The 25,706-nt window shown below is 36.7% G+C and overlaps 1 protein-coding gene and 1 non-coding gene across 5 annotated transcripts in view; one reads left to right on the top strand and one right to left on the bottom strand.

The window, feature by feature from the left end:
- Positions 1-25,706, top strand: part of OMA1 (OMA1 zinc metallopeptidase) — a 66,324-nt gene that overhangs the window by 4,840 nt on the left and 35,778 nt on the right. For all 4 annotated transcript variants that reach the window (XM_066372183.1, XM_066372182.1, XM_066372185.1 and 1 more), the window contains 5 exons: positions 1,776-2,004; positions 4,592-4,765; positions 4,867-4,974; positions 8,842-8,970; positions 15,497-15,571. In XM_066372183.1, the coding sequence (XP_066228280.1) occupies positions 1,776-2,004; positions 4,592-4,765; positions 4,867-4,974; positions 8,842-8,970; positions 15,497-15,571 (715 nt within the window). The remainder of the gene's footprint in view (positions 1-1,775; positions 2,005-4,591; positions 4,766-4,866; positions 4,975-8,841; positions 8,971-15,496; positions 15,572-25,706) is intronic.
- Positions 6,161-6,236, bottom strand: TRNAG-GCC (transfer RNA glycine (anticodon GCC)). Its single transcript has one exon. It is a non-coding gene; the product is annotated as a tRNA-Gly (tRNA).

Genomic DNA, 25,706 nt, shown 5'->3' with positions numbered 1-25,706 from the left:
GTGGGCGTGCAGGGTGGATCCCGGTCGGGCGCATGCAGGAGTCTGTGTCTGTCTGATTGTCTCTCCCTGTTTCCAGCTTCAGAAAAATGCAAAAAAAAAAAAAAAAAAAAAAAAAAAAAAAAATTAAATAACAACTGTCAATGGAAACCAGAACGAGGCAATAAAGCAGTAAGAACAGATTTGATTAAGGAGTATTGTGGTAGAAAAGAGACCTCAGTATAGAACCATAATCAGTTCCAAATACAGCATGAACAAGTAGGGATTTATAGCCAAGAAACAGGGTAGGGGGCAGTGGATGGAAAATTAGAGGACATATTGGGAGTAAAGGGAGATTTTGCCCGAACAGACATAAGAGAATTCCTGCTGAAGGCAGGTGACCGTGGTCAGGTATACCATGGGGGCTGGGGAAGGATGAGGATACCAGTTTCGATATCAAGGGTGTTCAGATATGGAGGATGGGGGATTCCGGCCAAATGAATTTAGTGGGATTCTTGCTAAAATTGGACAATGGAGAGCCTGAAAGTCAAGAGCTAGTTGCAAAAGAGTTCAGGAGAACCTGAATAGAGTTTGCTGGAGAAAAGAATCTTAGTCACAGATCAGCCCAGGTTTTTGGACCCGTAGCTCTTGTTTGTCCTTTTAAATTATTTATTTATTTTTAATTTTTTTTTTTAATTGTTGCTGTTGTCATTCACCTAAAAATTTTTCTTAGAGTATGTTTGTGTTTATAAATTTAAACAAATAATAACTCATATAAAGTTTTAAATAGAAAATAAGTATGTCATAAGTTGGTTTAATCTTTTTGGGTTGACAGGCATTAGAGGCATTTTTAGGTATGACCACAAAATTAAGATAACTTAAAGAAGTTTTTTTATAAAAGAATTTGGTCAAGAGAATGATGTGTACATTTTAAATGTTTGTTGTGATTTTACAGATGAACTCACAAGGTAAATTTCTTGTCCCAGTCTTGAAAACATTGCTTGTCATCAGAATGTCTCTGGTCCCTGCTAAGCAGCAGAGTATTGTTGCCTGGTGGAAATTGGAAGTCTCCACATGTTATCTATAAAATCTCTCATTTCCTCATTTTCTTTGCTTATGCTCCTGATATTACGTCTCCTTTATCATGTTCTAGAGTGGATGGAGGTTCTGCTACTGAACAGTATTTATTTCTTAAATCAGGGCCGAGGTAGTTTCCCTTGCACTTTGCTGAAGCACTGGCCGACTGTGCCAGATGTCTGATGAGCAGGGGAGGTGCTGGTTAAGGCATAGATTTGTTGTATCGTACACCCTCACATGTTTATTTGGGCAGTTCGTTCCCTATTAAGTGGTTAAGTGTTCAGACACTGGGATCACACTGCCCCCATTGCTTGGTTTTCCTCTTACTACCTCTGTGACCTTGGACAAATTCTTTAACTTCCCTATGTCTCCCTTTTCTCTTCTGTAACAGGGTTATTATGAAGATTAAAGGAGATGACATATGTATACTGATTAGAAGAGTACTTTGCATGTAGTAAACAGTAAATGTTAATTAGTGGTAGTAAAATAGCTTCTCATTTAATGTTTACCTTTAAGTAACTGAAGAAAAGTAAAATGAGTTTGATAGGCTTGAAGAGTTGTGTTTTCTTTTTTATAATTTAGCTAAGAATTTTATCAATTTTTGAAAAAAAACAGCTATCCAGAGAAATATATCATAAATTCAACTAAATGCATGAGCATTTAGATTTGGTTGTATGTGCTGATACTTTCTTCAGCACTTTGAAATGTTCTTTTTGCTCTAGGGGCATAAGGAAATGGTGGCGTGCACTTCCTCCCAACAAGAAGGAACTGTTTAAAGAAAGTGTAAGGAATAATAAATGGAAATTTTTCCTGGGTCTGAGTAGCTTCGGATTGCTCTTTGTAGTGTTTTATTTTACTCACCTAGAAGTGAGTCCAATCACAGGAAGGACCAAGTTACTACTGTTGGGGAAAGAACACTTCAGTCTTTTATCAGAACTGGAATATGAAGCAGTAAGTAGTAAGAATTGTTCTTAATTAGATTGCTTAATGTAATACTTAAAGCAGGGACATTTCTTCAGTGTGAAAGATGTACTACTTTTAAATTTTAGTCTTTAATAAGAAATTAACATTTTTTTCTCCAAAAGGCTCAGACTTTTCATACTTAGTATTCCTGTTGATTATGCTCACCCAGCTAACTCCTTTGTATTACATGCCATCCTAAATGCCACTTTTTAGGAAAGCCTTCCTTGATTATCCAAACTGTTTTAGGCAGGGTGGCTACATTGGGCTCAAGGGATATCCTTTTTATTGACTGAATGTAGGATCAGCTCTTTTGCAATTGTGCCCAATGCTTGGCTTTATCTTGGGATTCTTTTTCATATTTTATCTTTGCATACTGTGCTTTTCCTTTAAAGCGCTTATCACATGGGTAACATAATTATTTACATAATTATTTATGTGGTGATCTGTCTCCTTTGTTAGTCTAAGCTCTGTGGGAGCAGAAGCCTTGTCTGTTTTGTTTATTTTATTTGTAGTACAGCGCACAAAGTAGTGCTTAGTGCGTTTTCTGGTCCATAGTTGGACTTTTTGTACCTTGAAAGTAGAGTTAGAGGGTTTTTTTGTAACATCAATTTTTTATATAATCGCTTAATTTATTATATATAAAATTTATTATATTTTTGAATGCAAAATAAAGTTGAAGTTTAGGAGCCTTAAGTCTTTGGAGAGTATAACTGAGGTAAACACTCTGTACCACGCGTGAGCTCCTTGAAGACACCATCTCTCTATCTCCAGTACATAGCACATACATAGTATGTGCTTAGTCAATGTTTGTTGAAGCCTCAGACTCACTTGATAGGTTTGTAAAGGTTAAATCTTTGTATATTTTAATCCAATTGAGTTTCTGAGTTTGTCAGTGGAAAGTTACTGTTAAAAAGAGAAATAACAATGGATTTTCACTAGAATATCTGTAACAACCTTTCTAATAGAGTTTATACAGAGATTTGAGATGTTTCTTAGAATAAGACAGAAGCACGTTTGAGGAAAGTGTTCTGGAAAGATTGAGACTGACCAACTTCTACCATTCCATCATTAAGAAACTTTACAAATTATATATATATCCATACTTGTAGTCTCTCCTTTTTTCTTATTTTTAACCTACAAATATAACACCTAATCGATATGAAAATTCAAACATGTTATTATAAAGCCATTACGAAGTATTGTATTTACAGTACTTCTGCCATTTATGGTTTCAAACTACCCATGGGTTTGTTACCTGTGGTCACTTGTGGTCCTAAAATATTAAATGGAAAATTCCAAAACTAAACAATTCATAAGTTTTAAGTTGCATGCTGTTTTGAGTTTCTCAATTCATCTTATCTTGTAGGCATTGTGTCATCTCACACCAGTGTGTCATCTCACACCAGTGTGTCATCTCACACCAGTGTATCATCTCACACCATTACAAGAAGAAGGATATTAGAAGATATTAGGATATGTTTTGAGAGAGCCACATACACATACCTTTTATTACTGTCACAGTATTTGTTATACTTGTTGTACTTTGTTATTAGTTATTAATCTCTTACTGTGTCTAATTTATAAATTCCACTTTATTACAGGTATGTGTGTATAGGAATAAACATAGTATATATGGGGTTCGGTACTATGCTGTTCAGGCATCCACTGACCTTAGAATGTGTCTCCCACAGATAAGGGGGACTACTGTACATATAATCTTGCTTGTTTTATCAGTTTCAGAAGGGTTAATATAATGGTTATAACAGTGTTTTTTTGTTGTTGTTTGTTACCGACAGTTTACATTGTGACGTGCACTTTTTAAAAATGCTAATTGATATAAAAACTTACAAGTTCATATTCTACAAAATCACCTATTTTTAATGCATCTCAAGAGAGAAGCTAACAAACTTGATTTATATGCTAAAGAAATTAAATTTTTAATGGAAACTAAAGTAATACTTTCAGAACATCCTTATTCTCAGTACACTTGAAAGGGTCTTTCATGAATATTGTTTCAGAAAAAGTATCTGTATAGTGACTAGTCTTAATCAACATAATATAGAGAAAATGATAAGTCTAGTGGTTCTAAAATTTCAGTAATTTCTTTTTTAATCTGTGTGAATAAATGCTTAAAATTAGTGAAATTTATTTCTGGTAGAAGTTTAACTTTCTTATGAAGTATAAGGTATTTTTCTATTCAGTTCATTATGAAAGTAATTTTCTTTTGTATTTTACTTTCTTATAGGAAATCTTTATGTTCTCTAGGCAATGTTTTGTTTTCTAAAATACTTACTGAGGTAGAAATAAGATGTAAGCATTCTATTATTTATAGGCTAATAAAAAAAGATGAATGAAATTTTTATTTGACCTAATTTATATGAAAAGTCTTTTTAGAATTTATTTAGTTTGTGAGAAACTACATTGCCTTTGTATGAATAATTCAAATTTAAGTGTTTAATATATACAAATTTTTACACAATTAAAAGTAAAATGTTCAATCACGAAGCAATATAAACATTTTGTGGACCTAAAAACTCATATAAAATAAAGACTAATTTTCTTTTTAATCTTTAAGTGTATGGAACAATTTAAAAATGATATGCTAACTAAGACAGATGCCCAATACCTGGCAGTTAAAGAAGTGTTTTATCATTTAACTGAATGCAATAAAGATATTCCAGGGATCTCTGAGATCAATTGGATTGTTCATGTGGTGGATTCCCCAGATATAAATGCCTTTGTGCTTCCAGTAAGTAAATGTTCTCAAACCTAATTTTCAGTTGTTAAATTTAACATTCCCTTTTCTTTTATGGTGTTCTAATTGCTTACATTATTTTCTTTATGGTGCAGAATGGACATGTGTTTGTCTTCACTGGGCTCTTAAATAGTGTGTCTGATATTCATCAACTTTCCTTCCTTCTGGGCCATGAAATAGCACATGCAGTACTTGAGCATGCTGTAAGTACTTCAAATGAGTTTTCGGTTGTTGAAATACTGCTTTGCAGTTAGCAAGTTAAATCTTCTAAAGAGCTGAATCTTTTCAGTTTTCTTTATTTTTTTATTTTTTGGATGGAGTTTTGGTTTTCAGTAATTGTTTCATTCTCTAACCTGAAGAAATATGATTGGCTAATTTTGGGAGTTTTTATGGTCTTTAGTGTTTGGTACTGAATAAGTAGTGTTTCTCTACAATACTATTTTTATCACCTGTCTCTTTTGCTAAAAAGTAATTATTCTCAACCTCTAATTATTTTAAATTATATTTAAAATTTTTTATAATAATTAACATACTTGTAATCTAGTCAGAAAATTAATTGTAGGAAAGTGATATTACTGTTTAAGTGGGTAAGTCAGTTTTCTTGCTTTTTTATTCATTCTCTGAGTATAGCTTGGAGCATCTTTGAAAATGTCTAGAATGATATGCCATATATAGTTAATTAATCAGAGTAATAATGATACCTTGCCTTTTTTTTTTTAATTCAAGTGAGAGGAGGGAAAATAGAGAGATAGACTCCCACATACGCCCCAACCGGGATCCACCCGGTGACACCCATGTGGGGCTAATGCTTGCAACCAAGCTATTTTTAGCACCTGTAGTGGAGGCTCTAAGGAGCCATCTTAAGTGCCCAGGCCAGCACGCTCAAATCAATTGAACCACGGCTGTGGGAGGGTAAGAGAGAGAGAGAGTAAGGTAGAAGGGAGAGAGGGAGAGGAGAAGCAGATGGCTACTTTTCCTCCTGTATACCCTGATTGGGAATCGAACCTGGGACTTCCACATACTGGGTGGACATTCTATCATAGAGCTAACCGGCCAGGGCTAATACCTTGCCATTTTACATTTATTGAGCTTTTTTTTTTTTTTTTTTTGTATTTTTCTGAAGTTGGAAACAGGGAGGCAGTCAGACTCCCACATGTGCCCGACCGGGATCCACCCGGCATGCCCACCAGGGGGCGATGCTCTGCCCATCTGGGGCGTCACTCTGTTGTGACCAGAGCCATTCTAGTGCCTGAGGCAGAGGTCATGGAGCCATCCTCAGCGCCCGGACCAACTTTGCTCCAATGGAGCCTTGGCTGCGGGAGGGGAAGAGAGAGACAGAGAGGAAGGAGAGGGGGAGGGGTGGAGAAGCAGATGGGCTCTTCTCCTGTGTGCCCTGGCCGGGAATTGAACCCGGGACTCCCGCACGGCAGGCCGACGCTCTACCACTGAGCCAACCGGCCAGGGCCTTTATTGAGCTTTTTAATATGTACTTTCTCATTCATATTTTAATGCCTTCCTCGTGAGGTATGTATTTAATATCTCTATATTGTATATGAGGAAACAGGTATCTAAAAGGGCTCTCAGTTACATGCCTAATGTGACGAAGTGGCAGAATTGGGACTTTGACCTAGGTCTTCTGTCGGCAAGTCCAACATTGCTTCCCTTTACCAGTTACCTAGTTGTAGGCAGCAAGTCCTTTTAGAATAGATCTTAGATTTTAGATTGATTTATGCTCCTCTGAGTACACATCTGTTTGACTTGATATGAGCCTATAAAAATAACGTATTTGTTTACTCATATTTTATTTTTATTCATTAAAAATATGCATGGATCTTTTTTTAAATTAAATTTATTGGGGTGACATTGATGAATAAAATTATACAGGTTTCAGGTGTAAAATTCTATAATATATCATCTATATTGCCTGGCTTTTTTAATCCATTCATTTATTGATGTACAGCATGAGGAATATAGTCAATAATATTGTAATAACTGCTTGGTGACCGGGTTATACTAGACTTATGGTGATCATATCATAAAGTGTATAAATGTTGAATCACTGCTGTACATTTGAAACTAACATAATATTGTATGCCAACTATACTTTAATAATAAAAATAATTTAAAATATGCATGGGTCTTTTGTCCACATAATTAGAGAGTGGTATATTTTCTTTAATTGAAAATATGAAGGTAAATGGTAAAAGGATTGTGAAATGCTATATTAGAAATGCAAGTAATATTAACTTTAAATGGAAATGGTAATGTTATTAATTCCTTTAAAAGTCATCTCAAATTCTCTCTATTCCTTAGAGTATTGATAATATGAGGTGGACCAGAGTTGTGCTTTTCTGAAATAGCAGTAGTAAAAATTTTCATTTTTTTTGAGTTGTAACAAAATTTAAAAACAATTTCTTTAAACAAATATATACAAGAATAAATCTGAGCAGTTGAAATATATTTTATCTTTAAAGAAAAGGCTTCAGTATTGCAAAATCAGTCAATTTGGGCCATTTTTAGCATTTAATCAGTGTTAATATTTAGTACATTTGTTTTTCTGGCATCTTGTTCAATGACGCATTCAGCTTATTGTTATCTCTGTCAGTGCAAGAACAGTAATTATATGAGACATAAAAAGTAATTAATAGGCTTCAAAATAGAAAATAGTTATTAATATATTCTGGCAGAGGTCTTAGACATTATCAACACTATGTTTTCTCTTTTAGGAGTCTCCATTTGGATTTGATGGAGGCTTTATGTTGTTTTCTTTATTTCACAAATACACAGAGATTTTGCTGTCTAATAGCAATTATATTATTCAGTAATTAATAACAAGGATTTTTCTGTTCTATAATGACTCCGTCATTTGGAATTTTACTCTTTCATGCCAAAGTAATTTCATAATTGTTTTTCATCGTTCTTATAATGAAACAAAGAATGCTTTGTGAGGGCAGATTATTTTATAAAAAAAAGTACAATATTCTAGATGGTTATTTTTAGCTGTCATCCATGTTTCATACACTGAAATAAGGATTTCTGTATTATCAGTATTAGCATTACATTGACATTTATAATCCACTTTAATAATGAACAATGAACCCTGTGCATTAGTATATTTATTTATTTTTTAAATTTGTATTTATTGATTTGAGAGAGATAGCAAGGAAAGGAGAGACAGAGAGAGAGACAAGGATTTGTTTTTCCACTTATCTATGCATTCAGTGATGATGCTTGTATGTGCCTAGACTGGAGGTTGAACTCGCAATCTTGGCACGTCAGGATAATGCTCTAAACCAACTGCGCTACCCGGCCAGGGTTAATCTTACATTTAGATATTACTATTAAAAACAATTATTTTAAGTAAAACTTTTAAATTATTGCTATAAGTAAATACAAAAATTCATAGAACCCAATTTCCGGGTGAGAAATACTAGAATTATAAAATTGCAAACTCATAAAATGAACCATACTGCATATATTAGGCCATGACGACCAAAAGATTTTTATTCAAAATAAACTTCTGATTACTTTCTGAACTGTTCCTTGTTTTAAATGCTTTATATGTTAGGTAGTGTTTAGTCTTTGTTTAAAAGTATAATGAACACATTTGTTTGATTTAAAAAAAATTAACAAACATTAAAAACTAAAACTTCCCTGGGTTTGATTCTTTGTTCTTTTACTAATAGCTTTGTGAATTTAGGCAACTGTTTTAACCTATCTGCCTCCATCTTAGTTTCTTTATAAAATAGAGATACTTGTACCTATTTCACAAGATTGCTGTGCTTGTTTAATATAAGAAACTGGAGATCAATGAACTTGTCATTGTATCTGAGTGATGGTAAGTGGCTCAGTAAATGTTAATTGAATGAATAAATATGTAGTCAGCAAGGGATGGGGCAGATTGGGAAAGGATAAAGCATGCAGAAGAAAAAACTTAACGATCTTAGTTTGTGAAGGTCAGTTAAACATAAGTAATTATTTAATATGATTATACACAATGAACTAGGAAATATAAGTATGTACTGTCTCCATTTATTAAATGTAATTTTCATTATTTTGATTATTCTCAGGCAGAAAAGGCCAGTGTGGTTCATCTGGTGGATTTCCTAGGTCTGATTTTTCTCACAATGATTTGGGCCATTTGTCCTCGAGATAGTTTGGCAATTTTGGGCCAGTGGTTACAGACTAAATTGCAGGAGGTAAGGCTGATACAATAAGTTGAATTTGTAGTGGCTGATGGTGAGAATATTTTAGTATTACTGTACAGCAACAAATGCCAGAGATGTTTTCACATATTATCATGAAATATGGGTACTAATTTAGTGTTTTATGTTTTCTCATTTTTACAGGAATATTCTTAACCCTTTTGAGTAGTGAATTTTTGTCATGCTTGCTGACCCTCAGGAGTGAGTATTTTTCAAAAAATGAAATTAGTTCCAGTTACAGTTTTATTAACTTAAAATCATGTTTGTTTGATAACCAACTTATGGAAACTAGAAGAACATACATTTGCCTTTTTTAATGTTGCCTTACACATTTTTAAAATAAAAATTTTTGTATGATTGTACTCTGGATGGTCAGTAGGCACGAGGATGTACATGAACGTTCGTACTACTCAAAGGGTTAATAATGAGTATTTGATTCAAATTAGAAAATGCTACACCTCTCAGATGATGGAGTTAAATGGGTTAGAAGGGCTTAGCAACTTTTGGCTAACATGTATTTATTTGGGGGGGCAGGATTACTGGATTTACAGAGACAACCATTCATAAACCCTTGCTTTTCTTCTGTTGCATTACCTTCAACTTTCCATTTTCGTTTCTTGTGTTAATTGTGGTGTACTCACTGGATGACTCTCCCTTTCCCCAAATCTTTGTGTTTTGATAGGGAACTCTTAAAATCTGTAAACTTTTATGGGAACAAGGTTGGCCGAGCTACTTTACCACCCCCACTTCCTAACTCTTATACTAAGATTGCATAGAAAATACTGAAAGGACAGTCTTACTAGGTGTTTGTTAACTTTTGTTTTTAGTACTTATGTATAATGGTAATTATTTCATAAAATTTATTGAGTCTCATTTTGTTCCAAATACTGCACTACTGAAGTGGCGTCTGCAGTCTTGATAATTACTCTGTTAACTGTGATTAATTATTTTATTTTACATCTTTTTTCCCAATTATTTCATCTTGTCCTGGAAGATTTGGTTATTTAGGAACAATCTGTTATTTGTTTATTTAATGATTTGTGGAGCACCCATCAGAGTGCCATCTGGGTGCTGTGTTAATGTGCAAAATTCTTTGAGACAAATAGCTTTTGAAATTAGATAACTAAGTCTTTTATTCAGTGTTACCATATCATTTGGCTTCATTTATATTGGAATAAATGTTCTTAAGAGATAAACAAGGAGTGGTTATTGTTTAGGTTATAGGATCTCATTTTGAATTTTATTTCTGTTATGATATGCTAGAAATCAAAGGAGTTAATGTAGTTTTTTCTCTATCAGTAGACAGCTTTTCTATAATGGAATTACAGAATTTGGCCTTAAGAAAGATAACTTGTAGCTTTTTTTCTTTTTTTGTAAATATTTGATGAATCCTTCTACTTCAGTATAATTATTTAATAACTAAACTGAAAATAAAGTAGGGATTACTTCTGTTTAAACTCTTTTTTCCTAGATCTAGGGTCCCCCCAAATTTTGATGACAAGAAAGTATTTCTTTCTAAAAAGCCTTATTTGTTATGATTGGAGAGCAGAGGGGAATGTGTATAGTGAAGTCATTAAGGAAGGGGAATTGCTGCCATTTATCTGCCAGAGGAAGGAAAAGAACAACAAAGAAATGCAGGCCCTCACTTAACCCTTTCGGAGCCTTACTGATGGGCAAACAAGTTTGTAATAAGTGTTTTTTTAGGTTTGCTCACCATGTGTGTATAGACTGTGAAAGGCTGTGGGTGCTGCCCTCAGGGCAGCAGATTGTAAATCGCAGACCACCTTCCTGCTTGGGAGCAGCCTTTGTTTGCTAATGTTTGCTGGAGAAGGGTTTTTCCCCCCAGCCTGTTTTGCTGGAGAGTGCAGAGAGAGCTGAGGGGCTTGGGTGCCCAGAGATTTCGCCTGGGTCTGTTTGGCTGAGCCCTGCTAAGGCTGATGGGGGCCTGTGAGTCTGGGTGAGTCAGAATGCTGAAGCGCTTGGGAGCCCTGTTTGCTCATCCGCCGCCGTTGTGAGACTTTAATAAATGGAATGTCCCACCATTCTCTGGATCCACTATTCTTTTCCTGTATGCACGAATCCAATGGGAACCTGCATGGCCATGGTGGTGCCCTCTGGTCTTCTACCTGGTGTAGTTGGTAGGATTCAGATCAGATTGGTATGGAGCTGCCGACACACCTGAGGAGTGGGGTAAAGGACTGGTCGTTGCTCCTCAGTGTATGGTTCCCCATGGCTGTTCTTTGGGGGACCGTTGGCTGGCTGTTTTTTACAACCCTATGAGAGGAAACCTAGAGCTCTGTGCAAGAGGTTACCTGAGGTCAAAACCTCCACAAAGAGCTGCAGATCCGAAAACTGCAGGATTGGTGCTTGGACTGGAAAGGTCTCTGGAGAAGGAGGCTGAATGGGTTCACGAGTTGCATTTTGCCTTGGAAATTGAACATTGGCAGCAGCAGTTGTTGGAGGAGCAACTGCAGGTTCAGCTTCAGGCTGAGAGCTGGCAGCCACAGGGGCTGAAGACGGAGCTGTGCCAGCAGAGTGGCTCTGAATCAGCAGGAGCAGGCATTTCCAGCTCCTCTTCTGAGGATGAGGAGGCTCAGGCTGAAGCTGCCGTCCGCACACTCAGAGCTTGGCCAGTGGTCGTCCAGAAGGTAAAAACCCAGCAGCAAAGAGTATATACTGAGACCGTGGTAGGCTTGCTGCGATTGTGGGACATAGGGGTGGATGGCGTCATGCTTTCCAGAGTGGAGACGGAGAGGTTGGCCGCTTTTTCCACGTGCTCCTCCTTGGGGCAGTGTCTTCAGGGCTGCTGTGACGGCAGGGTTGAGGGGGAGGCCTGAGATCCTATGTGAACCTAGTTCCCTGTAATGGACCTTTACCTTGGTGATTTGCACAGACAGCTGGGCTATCATGGACTGACTCTTGGACTGCAACCAGAGGGGGCACCGGCTCCCTTGTTGGATGGACATGCCACTTTTGGACGGTATGAGAGACTCTGAGGGGGAGGGCCCAGCTCTGGTGGAGGCTCTTGTGCACTGGAAAGCTGCACTTGTCCAGTTGGAGAGAGACACCAAGGACACTTTAAGGTTTTCATGGACATAGCCCAGGAATATACAGGCCCTCCCTCTACTGTGGAGTAGGGGGCTAGAGATGGGCCTACAGTTTGCACCTTGGACAGAGTGCTCAGGGAGACATTCTGAAGGGCACCACTGTAATTATTCTAATTGTATAACTTGTGCTGTTGCTGTAGTCTTTTTATAAATGTACCTCATTCCTCACACAGGGATACTTGTGGTGTAGATTGTGAAGCAAGCAATCCTAAAGGGGTGGAATGATAGGGAAACAAGTTTGTAACAAGTGTTTCTCAGGTTTGCTCGCTTGTATTGTATAGTCTATGGAAGGCTGCGGTGCTTGTGCTCAGGGTGACAGATTGCAAATTGCAGACTGCCATCCTGCTTGGAAGGGGCCATTGTTTGCTTTTGTTTGCTGTTAGAGGGGTTTTTTGGCCCCAGCCTGTTTTGGGCTGGAGAGTTCAGAGAGAGAGAGAGAGAGAGAGAGCGAGCGAGCTGAGGGGCTTGGGAGCCCTGCTGAGGCTGGTGGGGGCCTGTGCGTTTGGCTGAGTCCGGAGTGCTGAGGGGCTTGGGAGCCCTAAGAGAAAGGGAAGCGGTCTTCCCTGCCTGTTTGCTCATCCGCCGTTACGAGACGTTAATAAATGGAATGGCCCACCATCTTCCGGCTCCACTGTTCCCTTACCATCTGCCAGAATTCAATGAGAACCTGCATGGCCATGGCAGCGGCCACTGGCCTTACACCTATATTTGTAATCTTAAAGATTTGTATATGATGTAGCAGCCATTATAGAGCACTACCAGGCAAGGTTTTGAGAACTGTTAGTAATGATTATAGTACTTAACGTTTATGGAGTGCTTACCATATGTTAGGCATAATCTATAGTATAAATACTATAGATTATGTACAGGGGATAAGAATACAGAGGGACCTGTGTTTGAATTTAGGCTTATCTGGACCTAAACTCAATAGAACCTGGGCAGATTACTTCACCTATATAGATCTCAGTTTCTTGATTTGTGAATTGGGATAATAATACTGGCTAACTCAAAGCATTGTTGTGAAATGATACATTTCAAGCAGGATTTCTTAATGTAAGCACTATTTGGGTGATTTTTTTTTTCTTAATGATTTTATTTACTGATTTTAGAGAGAGGAGAGGGAAAGGCTGAGGGGGGTGTGGTTATTGGAGCAGGAAGCATCAACTTATAGTTGTTTCTCATATGTGCCTTGACTGAGCAAGCCTGGGGTTTCAAACTGGAAACCTCAGTGTTCCAAGTCAACGCTTTATCCACTGCGCCACCACAGGTCAGGCTAGATAATTCTTTTTTTTTGATGGAGACAGAGAGAGAGAGTCAGAGAGAGAGACAGATAGGGACAGACAGAAAGGGAGAGAGTGAGAAGTATCAGTTCTTCGTTGCAGCTCCTTACTTGTTTATTGACTGCTTTCTCATATGTGCCTTGGCCCTGGGGGGCTACAACAGAGCAAGTGACCTCTTGTTCAAGCCAGTGACGTTAGGCTCAAGCCAGCAACCTTGGGCTTCAAGCCAGCAACCTTTCGGCTCAAGCTAGCAATCACGGGGTCATGACTATGATCCCACGCTCAAACCAGCAACCCCGCACTCAAGCTGGTGAGCCTGCACTCAAGCTGGTTGAGCCTGTGCTCAAGTCAGCGACCTCCGGGTTTTGAACCTGGGTCCTCTGCATCCCAGTCCGAAGCTTTATCCACTGCCCCACTGTCAGGCTAGATAATTCTTTATGGAGAGTTGTCCTGTACATTGCAGAATGTTTAGTGGCCGCTAACCTTCTAGCTGCATTTAAGCCTCTGGCGTCTACCCACTAGATGCTAGTAGTACACTCTCTTCTCACCACCCCAACCCTGCTCACCCTGATCATCAAAACTGTCTTCAGATATTTCCAAATGTCTCCAGGTGACATAGTCACATCTCTTTGAGAACCACTGATTTAAAGCATTTAGCACAGTACCTGGGACAAAGTAAGGACTCAAGAAATAGTAGCTGCTATTATTGTTTGCTTGTTTTATCCTCTCTGTAACATGTGGTGCTACTAGGCTAAGATGTGTCCCAGTGAACAATTAAAAAGTGTCAGCATTTGAACTTGAACATAAGTTTGGCTACTTTGAAGCCAATGTTTTTGATTAGTTATATTATCAGTAGACCTGAAGGGACACCTGTAGAGGAGTTAAGGCAGGGGTCTCAAACTCGCGGGCCGCATACGGCCCGCTGAACAATTTTGTGTGGCCCACAGACTAATCCACAAAGTTCAAAATATTTTGGATAAAATTAAGTAAGCCTAGGGGCCTACTTGTATTTTTCATTTCTCTAGCATCCTAGCTAGATATTAGCTTAGTTAACAGCAGTTGTGATGCGAACTACAGTTTCTGGTCGTTTTGTGACACTGAGTAAACTGCATGTACGATTGTGCTTGTTGTACTGATTTTTTTTTTTGTTTTCAACTGCAGTGGGAAAAGTGTTGCGTAACAGTTGCCTTTTGTAGACCTAGTGCAGCCCGCCGAACGGCTGTGATCTTGCTCTGCGGCCCACATGCTGAGTTGAGTTTGAGACCCCTGAGTTAAGGAGAGTGAAGACACTATATAATATAGTTTAGCAACCTAACACTAAGACATTATTGAGAAAGAAGGAAGTTATATTTAATGGTCATGTACTGTGGATCAGAGTGATTATATTATTTCTAGCTATCACTGACATGTACCTCTGAAAAATTGCTTCCCCATTAATAGCTTTTTTTCTCAAAAGTCCTGCCTATTGATTCATCGTCTACAAAGTTTTAGTACTTACTGAAAATTAGAATTTAACTGGAAAGCTTTCACATAAATATAAGTAATTAGAAAAATTAAACTTACAATATCTATTTGCATTTTTAAATTGAGGTTGGAAGTAAATTTCATTTTCCTAACTAATCAATACTTAGAAAAAAAAGAAATTAAAATAGTTTATCAAAGAATGAACATTCTGCTATCTGGTTAATTTCCAACTGAAATATATAAATCCTCTAGTAGTATCACTGGCTATTGTATAGCTATATTTTTTCAATTTTCTTTTAAAACAGCATGATCAGAATGTTCCTTGGCAATAATTAAAGACTGCATCAATAAGCTTTCTAAGGGATTCTTCTACATAGTAGGTAGAGAGTATAAATGGAAAAATAAAAGGACTCTATATGATACAGTAGACTTTCCAGAAGTTTTTAGGCATAATATTTTTTAAATTCTTAATATGTTTAAAAATTATTAATCTCTGGTGGAGGAAATAAAGGCTGCACTGTATGTTTTATACCATGGTGTTCTTTAAATGTTAATAATGGAGAGTATAAAAACTTGATTCTAGATACCCCATGAAATTAAGTAAAAAAAAAAATCTCCTTTTGTAATGAAATAACCTTAATGGAGCTTTTCTTTCCTATTTCTTTTTAGTATTTGTTTAGTAGGCCATACAGTAGAACGTTAGAGGCCGAAGCTGACAAGGTTGGACTGCAGCTTGCCGCAAAGGTAAGGTGTTCAGAAGTTTAGATACAGTGTCTTCCACACAGTAAAGGATAAATGTGCATTGTCTTGATGAAGTTTGGCATGAACAGAGAAGGAGAACTGGATTGCACACAATTTTTCATTAATACCATTTTAAATCTGTGCCCTCTGGACTAATGCTCTCTTTGACTCCTCTCCTTTGTGTCACAGATCTAAGGAGGGTTTTTTTTTGGTGTAAGATGATGAGTCGCTGTTTTTCCAGACTGGAACAGAGGTTTATCTTATTGCAGCTATGATCCTGGATGAGCAAACTGAATTCTTACCATTAAAGCGGAGGATAGAAGAGCAGGCTTATTACACCATGTCTTTTAGATTATTTTGTTATAGCAGATGGCTTATTTTTGCTAGCTACAGAAAGTTGCTCTAGGTGTTTGCCCTGATTGCTTTGGTCATGTCTGCTTAACAGGGCACTTTCTTCCTGGCTGCTATTTTTAATTATCTGTGATAACTGAGTATTATTAGTATTTAACATTAGAAGTTTAACTGGAGTTTAAAAATGAATGAAAACAGTGGCACTTCACATATTAAATTAGAATTGTATTTCATTCTTTGTTGAGTTTTCAGTAGTTATTAAGAGTCCTAACTATTATAAATGACTATTATTTGAACTCATTACGAGTTTTATTTAATTTTTTAAATCAAGACATTAATCATTCACAGAGGCAAAAGTGGTTTTTTGAATGTTACGTAAGTAGAATCAAGACAATTAGCAGACTGCATAGATGAAGAGGTTCCCAAATAATGGCCCACAGATTGGCTCTAGCATGACTTTTCTAATACTAATGTATTAGAGTTTATGAAATTTTCCTTTTAAGTCAGTGTGTTCTGGTTAAGAAATCTTTGCCCATCTCAGTAAATTGTTCCTGTTTTATTTCCAAAAAGCTTGATTGTTTTATTATCTTTTTTATATATAATATGAGGAAGAGGTCAAGATAATTGCTTTTCTATATGGATATCTAATGAACCTAGCACTGTTTATTGAAGTGATATTTTTCTCCACTAAACGTCAGTTTTATTGTCATAAACTTGGGAGGCTATATGGAAGTTTGTTTCTGAACTCTCTCCTAGTCCATTGGCCTCCTATTTATTTTTGAGCCAATATGATATCATCACGGTAACTTTGTAGTAAGTCTTGATCTCTGAGAGTTTCTGTCCTCCAGTGGTGTTCTGCAAGATTGACTTGCTATTTTTAGTCTTTCGTTCTTCCATATAAATTTCATAATCAGTTTATCAAATTACATAGCTTTACAAAAATATGCCTAGGATTTAATTGGAGTTCTGTGCATTAAATATAGATCAGTTTGGGGGACAGTTGACTAATGTTACCAATATTGAGTCTTCCAATTCTTGAATGATATATTTATCCATTTATTTAGATGTTTTATAATTTCAGTGATATTTTGAGATTTTTTTGTGTGTATAAGACTTACACATCTTTTGTTAGATTTATTGCTAAGTTTTTTTTAACATTTTGTGATGTTTTAAGCAATGTCATTTAAAAATAAATTTGCGTATATATAGAAATATACAGTTTGTTTTTATAATTGACCTTATATCCAGAAATCTTGCTAACTTCACTTAATTATAATAGTGTGTAGTTCTTTAAGATTTTACATATACACAGTTACCTTGTCTGTAAATGACAGCTTTATTTCTTACTTCCAATCTATATTATTTTTTACCTTATTGCAGTGGCCAGAAACTTCAGTACAGTGTTGATTGTGGGCATATTTGGTTTTCTGGTTATCAAGAGAGGTTTGCTAGTCTCTCATTATGGTTGTCAATTTTTCTTTCTCCTTTTAGTTCTATTGATTTAAAACATTTTTAGCCTGACCAGGCAGTGGAACAGTGGATAGAGCATCAGACTGGGATGCGAAGGACCCAGGCTCAAGACCCTGAGGTCGCCAGCTTGAGCGCGGGCTCATCTGGTTTCAGCAAGGCTCACCAGCTTAAGCCCAAGGTCGCTGGCTCGAGCAAGGGGTCACTGAGTCTGCTGTAGCCCCATGGTCAAGGCACATATGAGAAAGCAATCAATGAACAACTAAGGTGCTGCAATGAAGAATTGATGCTTCTTATCTTTCTCCGTTCCTGTCTGTCTGTCCCTATCTGTCCCTCTCTCTGACTGTCTCTGTCACACACACACAAAAAAAAAATTAAAAATTTTTATTTTTAAAAATTAAAAACTTTTTTCATTGACTTAGAGAGAGAGAGAGGGAGGGAGAGGAGGGGGGGAGAGAGAGAGAGAAAGAGAGAGAGAAGCATTAACTCGTTCCACTTAGTTCCACTTAGTGTACTCATTGGTTGCTTCTTGTTTGTACCCTGACTGGGAATCAAACCCCCAACCTTGGTGGATCAGGACAGCACTTCATCTACTGGCCAGGGCCTAGTTCTATTAATTTTTGCTTTGTATATATCAGTGCTATTTTTAGCATATACATCTAGGATTTTTAGATCTTACTAGTAGATTGATCCTTTTATCAAGCTAAAATCTTTATTTCTACTAATGCTTCTTGCCTAAAGTCCACTTTTTCCTTTATTTATATTGTTATGATAGCTTTCTTTTGTTTAGTGCTTACATGGTACATCTTTTCTATTCTTTTATTTTTAAGCTTTCTCTTAATGTGTATGTCTCTTAGAAGTAGTACATAGCTGTTTTTATTTTTTATCTTTGCCCCTTTTTGGATCCGTTTAGTCCATTTACATTTTTAATTTGCATTTCTTGATGACTGATGATTTAGAACAGGGGTCCCCAAACTTTTTACACAGGGGGCCAGTTCACTGTCCCTCAGACCGTTGGAGGGCCAGACTATAAAAAAACTATGAACAAATCCCTATGCACACTGCACATACCTTATTTTAAAGTGAAAAAACGGGAACAAACACAATATTTAAAATAAAGTACAAGTAAATTTAAATCAACAAACTGACCAGTATTTCAATGGGAACTATGCTCCTCTCACTAACCACCAATGAAAGAGATGCTTCTTCCGGAAGTGCGGTGGGGCCGGATAAATGGCCTCAGGGGGCCGCATGCGGCCCGTGGGCCGTAGTTTGAGGACCCCTGATTTAGAACATATTTTCATGTGGTGTACTGGCTATTCATGTATTCAGATACATTTTGAAACTGGTTGTTTGTCTTATTCTTACATTGTGTGAGGTTTTTTTTAATACATATGCTAGATACAGGTCCTTTGTCAAATATGTTTTGTAAATATGTTCTTTCATTCTGTGGCTTGCTTTATTATGTTTTTAATGGTGTGTTTTGAAGAATAAAATTTAAAATTTTTTATGAAATCAAATTTTGTACTTTGGGTTTAATTTACTTTTTTTTTCTCTAGCTTTCTAAGGTGGAAGCTTAGATCATTGGCCATAAATTTCCCACTCTGCATCATTTTAGCTGTACACAGATTTCAATATGTTGTATTTTCATTATCAGTTGTCAGAATATTTTCTAATATTCTTTGTTTCTTGTTTTATCTATGCTTTATTCAGAAGTGAGTGATTTAGTATACAGCTTTGGGGTTTTCCCAGTGTTTTATTGTTTATTTCTATTTCCTTTGTGGTTAGAGAATATACTTGTAATGTCTTAATCTTTTCAAATCTATTGGGACTTGTTTTATGGTGCATCATCTGGTCTACCTTGGTGACTTTTCATCATTTTAAAAAAAATGTGTATTCTGTATTTGTTGAATGTATATTTTATAAATATCAATTAGGTTAAGGTAGTTTATAGTGTCACTCAATTCTGAATTCTGATTTTCTTTTGTCTACTGGTGATTTAGAGAGGAGTATTGAAAATTTTAAGTATAATTGTAGATGTGCCTATTTTTCCTTTTAATTGGTTGTTTATGTTTCATTAATTTTGAAGTTGTATATTAGGTACATACACATGTGGGATTTTTTCTATTATTGAATTGATTGATTATTGTGAACTATCCTTTTGTCTCTAGTAAAGACTCTTTGAAGTGTTTTCTGTTTGACAGTATTTTTACATTAATATAGTCACTTCCGCTTTTTTATGTGTATGGTTCACTTGGTATATCTTTTTCTACCTGTTTACTTTCAAACTATTTGAGTGTCTGTATTGAAATGTATCTCTTATAGATGGTATAAATGGCATCTTGCTTTTTTATTCAGTTTGACAATCTCTGCCTTTAGCTTGGTGTATATAGTCCATTTATATTTAATGTAATTATTGATATGGATGCATATTGCTAGTTGCTTTTTTTGTGTGTATTTTTCTGAAGTTGGAAATGGGGAGGCAGTCAGACAAATTCCTGCATGCGCCCGACCAGGATCCACCCGGCATGCCCACCGGGGGTGATGCTCTGCCCATTTGAGGCATTGCTCTGTCACGACCAGAGCCATTCTAGTGCCTGAGGCAGAAGCCATGGAGCCATCCTCAGCGCCCGGGCCAACTTTGCTCCAATGGAGCCTCGGCTGCGGGAGAGAAGGAGGGGGGGAGGGGTGGAGAAGAAGATGAGCGCTTCTCCTGTGTGCCCTGGCTGGGAATCGAACCCGAGACTCCTGCACGCCAGGCCAACGCTCTACCACTGAGCCAACCGGCCAGGGCCGCTAGTTGCTTTTTATTTGTATTCCTATTTTTTGTTTCTCTATTTTTTTTTCTGCTTTCTTTTGAGTTAATCAGATATTTTTTGGTATTTCATTTTATCTCCCTCATTGACTTTCTAGATATAACTTTTGGCATTATTTTTAATGGTTCCTTTTGGCATTACAATATGAACCTTTAATCACCCAAATATGCTTAAGGTTGATAGTGACTAATACCTGGTAAAATAGAAGAACCCTGCAATAGAATATATGATAGCACCATGACACTGTTGAAATCTTGGCTCAATTTTTTGGCCACTTTTTGTTAAGAAAGTGCCCTGTGCAGCTCAAGAATCCATAGATGCATAATAAATGGACATCAAGAGTTTTCTCTTTTGTCTTTCAAATCTTGACTTGTCAAATTTGCCTGCGTTGTCAAGCCTAACTTCTAAGTTTTGGCTCTCTAACTCTGTAAGACATCTAGAAGCTTCTCTCTGGTCACTTCTTTCTGCTCAGATTTCTTTTAATTTTTACTCATATTCCCAGCCTCTTGCTGTTCACTGCTTAACATTTAATAGACCCAGTGATTCTACTTTTGAGAATTTGTCCAGAGAAACCCCGAATACTAATTTGAAAGTATAAGTGCACTACTATGTTCACTGCAGCATTATTTACAATAGCTAAGCAATGGAAGCAGCTCAGGTGCCTGTCAATAGATAAGTGGATAAAGAGCTGTGGAACAAATATACAATGGAATATGACTCAGCCATAAAAAGAATGAAATTTATCATTTGCAACAGCATGGATAGACCTAGAAGGTATTAATTCTAATTGAAATAAGTCAGAGAAAGACAAATACCATATGATCTCACTTATATGTGTAATCTGAAGAACAAAATAAAAAAAAATTGAAGTAGAGCCTTAGATAACTGAGAGAGAACTGGTAGCTACTAGAGGCAAGGGAGGCTGGGAGACTGGGTGAAAGAGGTGAAGAGACTAAGAAGCACACATTGGTAGCTACCAAATAGTCGCAGGAAAGACAGTAATATTATGATAATTATGTGTGCTGCCCTTTGGGGTACTAGAAATATCGAGGGAAACAGTATTTAAAGTATATGATTGTCTAACCACTAAACTTTTACCTGAAACCACTACGTAATAAAAAAAAATTAATAGATTTACTGAAGGGCAGGGTGACACACAGATCCGACCACCTTGGGCAGCTTTTTTATTACCTTTGAACATCTGTTATTTATATTTTATCTAGATTTTCTAATTGTTTTTATAGGAATATTTTTATGTTACAAGCGACTCCATCACTGCTAGAAGAGGAAGTTTCTAACAATCTTTTTAATTGCTACCTAATCTTCTCTAATATGGATAATTCATTTAATTATGTACCTATTAACATTTAAGTTATTTTAAGTTTTTTTATTATAGAAATTCTGAAATAGGCATCCTTATACACATATCCTTGTGTTCTTTGGGCTTTCATAGCTATAGGGTAGGATTGCTGGCATTTTCATTTTTATTTTTAAAAGTAACTTAGTTATTTCAAAATGTTGATAGCATGTCTTTCCAATGACATATTAGAATTAGAATGCCCTTCTTTTTTATGCCTATATTGGCACTGTTTTTATTTTCTTTAATTTTTGTTACTTTGGACAAAAACTGGGATCTCATTACTTTCAAACATTTGCATTTCATTGTCTAGTAGGCAAGTTGAGCATATTGTTTCATTTTTATTGGCTACTTTATTTCTTCTTTTGCAGATTGCCTTTTATTATGTTTTTGCTAGATAGATTTTTATAAATGCATATTCTAGGCTCCACCTTGAAATTCTGAATCAGTAGTTAGATGGTGAAGCCCTGAATCGGAATATGTTTAGGAACTGCCAGTGAGGCTGGTATCCAGGCAGATTTGGGAATTACTACTTTGAATATTTACTGCATGAGTAATCCAGTGCCAATTTTCTGTTTTTTTGGGTGACTTGGTAAGTTAAATTTTCTTTTTTATTTAAAAAGTAAGAATGAAGCTAGAGAAGTTAGTAAAGAAATATTAGTATTTCTTTGGTTATTTATAATAGGCAAGGCATTTTTTAAAAAAGAGTATATCTGAATAGATAAAATTATGATTTATTTTTTTTTTTTTACAGTGACAGAGAGAGTCAGAGAGAGGGATAGATAGGGACAGACAGACAGGAACGGAGAGAGATGAGAAGCATCAATCTTTAGTTTTTCGTTGTGACACTTTAGTTGCTCATTGATTGCTTTCTCATATGTGCCTTGACCGTGGGCCTTCAGCAGACCAAGTAACCCCTTGCTCAAGCCAGCGACCTTGGGTCCAAGCTGGTGAGCTTTGCTCAAACCAGATGAGCCCGTGCTCAAGCTGGCCACCTCGGGGTCTCGAACCTGGGTCCTCTGCATCCCAGTCTGGTGCTCTATCCACTGCACCACCACCCGGTCAGGCATGATTTCATTTCTTAAGCCAACTAAATATTGTGTTGTGGACTAGGTGACCTTTTTGCTAGTTGTGATATTATTGTTTCTTTAGTTCAAAGGAGAAAATATTTCTACAGATGTTAAGTCATGAGTACATATGATACAGGTGATACCTTTGTTACAGAGTACTTAGGATATAAAAATACCATCTATGAATATAAGTATATCCTGTCAAAAGGGAGAAACAGTATAAAAGTCTTAAATAGTTATACTTCCATTTATTCTGTGATATCACCTTTTTAGGTAATAACATCATTTTCTGCCTGTTAATATTTATTATATGCCAGTAATGCACTTATTATTTTATCTACATTGCCTAACCTAATCTTTATAGAAACTCCATGAAGTAGTTATTATTATGAGCATTATCTTTGTTTTACAGACAAAGGAACTGGAGCCCAGATAGGTTAAGTACTTTCTTGTTGATAGGTAAAGAAAAATGGTAAAGCCATGATTCACACCCTAATGGGTATGATGTCAAGGTTCATGCTCCAGTTTGTTTCAGCCCCTAGTCCTCTACCATAATTACATTTCTCAATATCAACTTTGTCTAACTCTGTTGTCATATTCCACATTTCCTTTTCCCCCCATATTTTAATTCTTTTTTCAAGTTAAATTTATTGGGGTGACATTGGTTAATAAAATTATATAGGTTTCAAGTGAAAATTCTGTGATACATCTTTGGTGTATTGCATTTTGTGCCCACCACCCAAAGTCAAATCTTCTTACTTGCTGTATGGTTGACTCCCTTACCCGTTATTACCCCTCAACCACTACCTCTGGTAACCACCATACTGTTATCTGTTTTTATTTTTTTCTTCTTGTTTGTTCACTTGTTGCTTTCAGTTTTATATCCCACATATGATTGAAATCATATGGTTCTTGATTCTCTTCTGTCTGACTTGTTTCTCTTACCATGATACTCTCAGGATCCATCAATGTTGTCTCAAATGGCAGTATTTCATCTTTTCTTATGGCTGCGTAGTATTATATATGTACTACGTCTTCTTTATCATTAAAAATGGGCCTGACCTGTGGTGGTGCAGTGGATAAAGCGTCCACTTGGAAATGTTGAGGTTGCCGGTTCGAAACCCTGGGCTTGCCTGGTCAGGGCACATGTGGGAGTTGATGCTTTCAGCTCCTCCCCTCATCTCTATCTGTCTCTCCTCTCTCTCTCTCTGTCTCTCCCTCTCCTCTCTAAAATGAATAAATAAATAAAAATTTTTTAAAAAAAAAAGGACAGAGGACCTGGACAGACATTTCTCCTATACAGATGGCCAACAGATGTATGAGAAGATGCTCAACTTCACTAGTTATTAGGGAAATGCAAATCAAAACTACAATGAGATACCACTGCACATCTGTTAGAATGGCTATTGTCAACAAGACGTGTATTGGAGAGGCTGTGGAGAAAAAGGAATCCTCATTCACTGCTGGTGGGAATTTAAACTGGTATAGTCACTATGGAAAATATAATAATATGGCAGTTCCTCAAAAAAATTAAGAATAGAGTTACCATATGACCCAACAATCCCTCTTCTTGGTGTCTATCAGGAAAATTTGAAAACATTTTTTTTGCCAAGATATATGTACCCCTACGTTCATTGCAGAATTATTCTCAGTGGCCAAGACGTGGAAACAACCGAAGTGTCCTTGGGTAGGGGATTGAATAAAGATGATGTGGCACATTTGCTTTCTACTTTTATCTTGTTCTTTCTATTAGTAGCATTTCAGACTATTAACTATACTTCCTTTTTAAAAATGTGTATTTGTTTGTGTAGCTACACATTTCATTGTAGTATAGAAAATCATTTAGTATTACAATGGGAAATAACAGCCTTTCCTGCCCCCTTCCTTGGGCCCAGCAGTGCAAATCGCCTTAAATTCTTTTAGCTATTTACCTCTGTAATTCCATGTAATATGTTTATTTTGTAATTTTTTGACTCATTAGGTTTTGACATTATTGGTTTCTTGTTATGGAAGATTTAGTCTTTTATCACCGGACTGATTTTATGTGCTTGTTTGCCACCTGTATTCCTCCTTGGTTAAGTATCTGTTCAAATATTTTAACGTATTCTAGTTGCATTATTTGTTGTTTTACTATTGACTTTAGAGTGTTATTTAGATATTCTGGATACCATCATTTGTTGGATATGTGATTTGAAAGTAGTTTTTCTTCATCTGTGTCTCATCTTTTCTTGTCCTAACAGGGTTTTTATTTTTTGCAGAGCACACGGCTTTAGTTTTGATGAAATCCAGGGAACCTCTACACCAATTTCTGGGGCAAGCTTGTTTCTGGCATTTTATCTCACAAATTCCAGCCACTCCTACAGTCCTAAACTCCTGTCTCTTAACTCCTTAGCTCAGCTAGTCTCACCTTGCTCTGCTCATTAAAGGTTCCACCTCCCACTGCTGTGGTCAGGAAACTCCTGGGCAGAGAGCAGTGGCAAATCTGGGGATCACCTTAGGTGTCTCTCTTTCTCTTACCGATTACATTCTTGTCCTACCTGTTGTCCACTATCTGAAAATGTTTATTTCATGTGTCTCCAGTTTTATAGATATTTTTGGTGGGAGGACAAATCCCATAATAGTTATTCTCTCGTGGATGGAACTATAAATCCCCAAATTTGTGATTCATGATTGTCCATATTTTATAAGAAGGCACTAAACTTTTTAGAAGTTCTCTATCCGTAGGCTGGGGTAGTACACTTCACTGTAAGATTATAGGGCAGTGAGGTAGCTCTTTTTTTGGGAAACCTCCACATGGAATACACATAGGCCTTTTCTCTGTGGCTGTTCACGTTTCTTTGCAGAAGAATTCTGTCAAACTGGCTGTCCCTGTTTGGGGGGAGGGAGATGGGATTTTCTCCATTCATTGTGGAGTCTTTGCTTAATTTGCTGCTTGAACCTTAAACCTCATCCCTACTTTTCTGGGTACCAACTACTGAAACACCCTAAAGTTCCCATAGTGCAGGGTATCAGTTGGCTACCAAAGAAGCAATATTATAATATCGTGATAATGAGTGAGCTCGGGAACTGGACTGCCT

This window comes from Saccopteryx leptura, chromosome 3 (assembly GCF_036850995.1).
Source record: "Saccopteryx leptura isolate mSacLep1 chromosome 3, mSacLep1_pri_phased_curated, whole genome shotgun sequence".
Taxonomy (NCBI): Eukaryota; Metazoa; Chordata; class Mammalia; order Chiroptera; family Emballonuridae; genus Saccopteryx; species Saccopteryx leptura.
The sequence above is the reverse complement of the archived record's forward strand: the minus strand, read 5'-3'. Positions and strand labels throughout refer to the sequence as shown.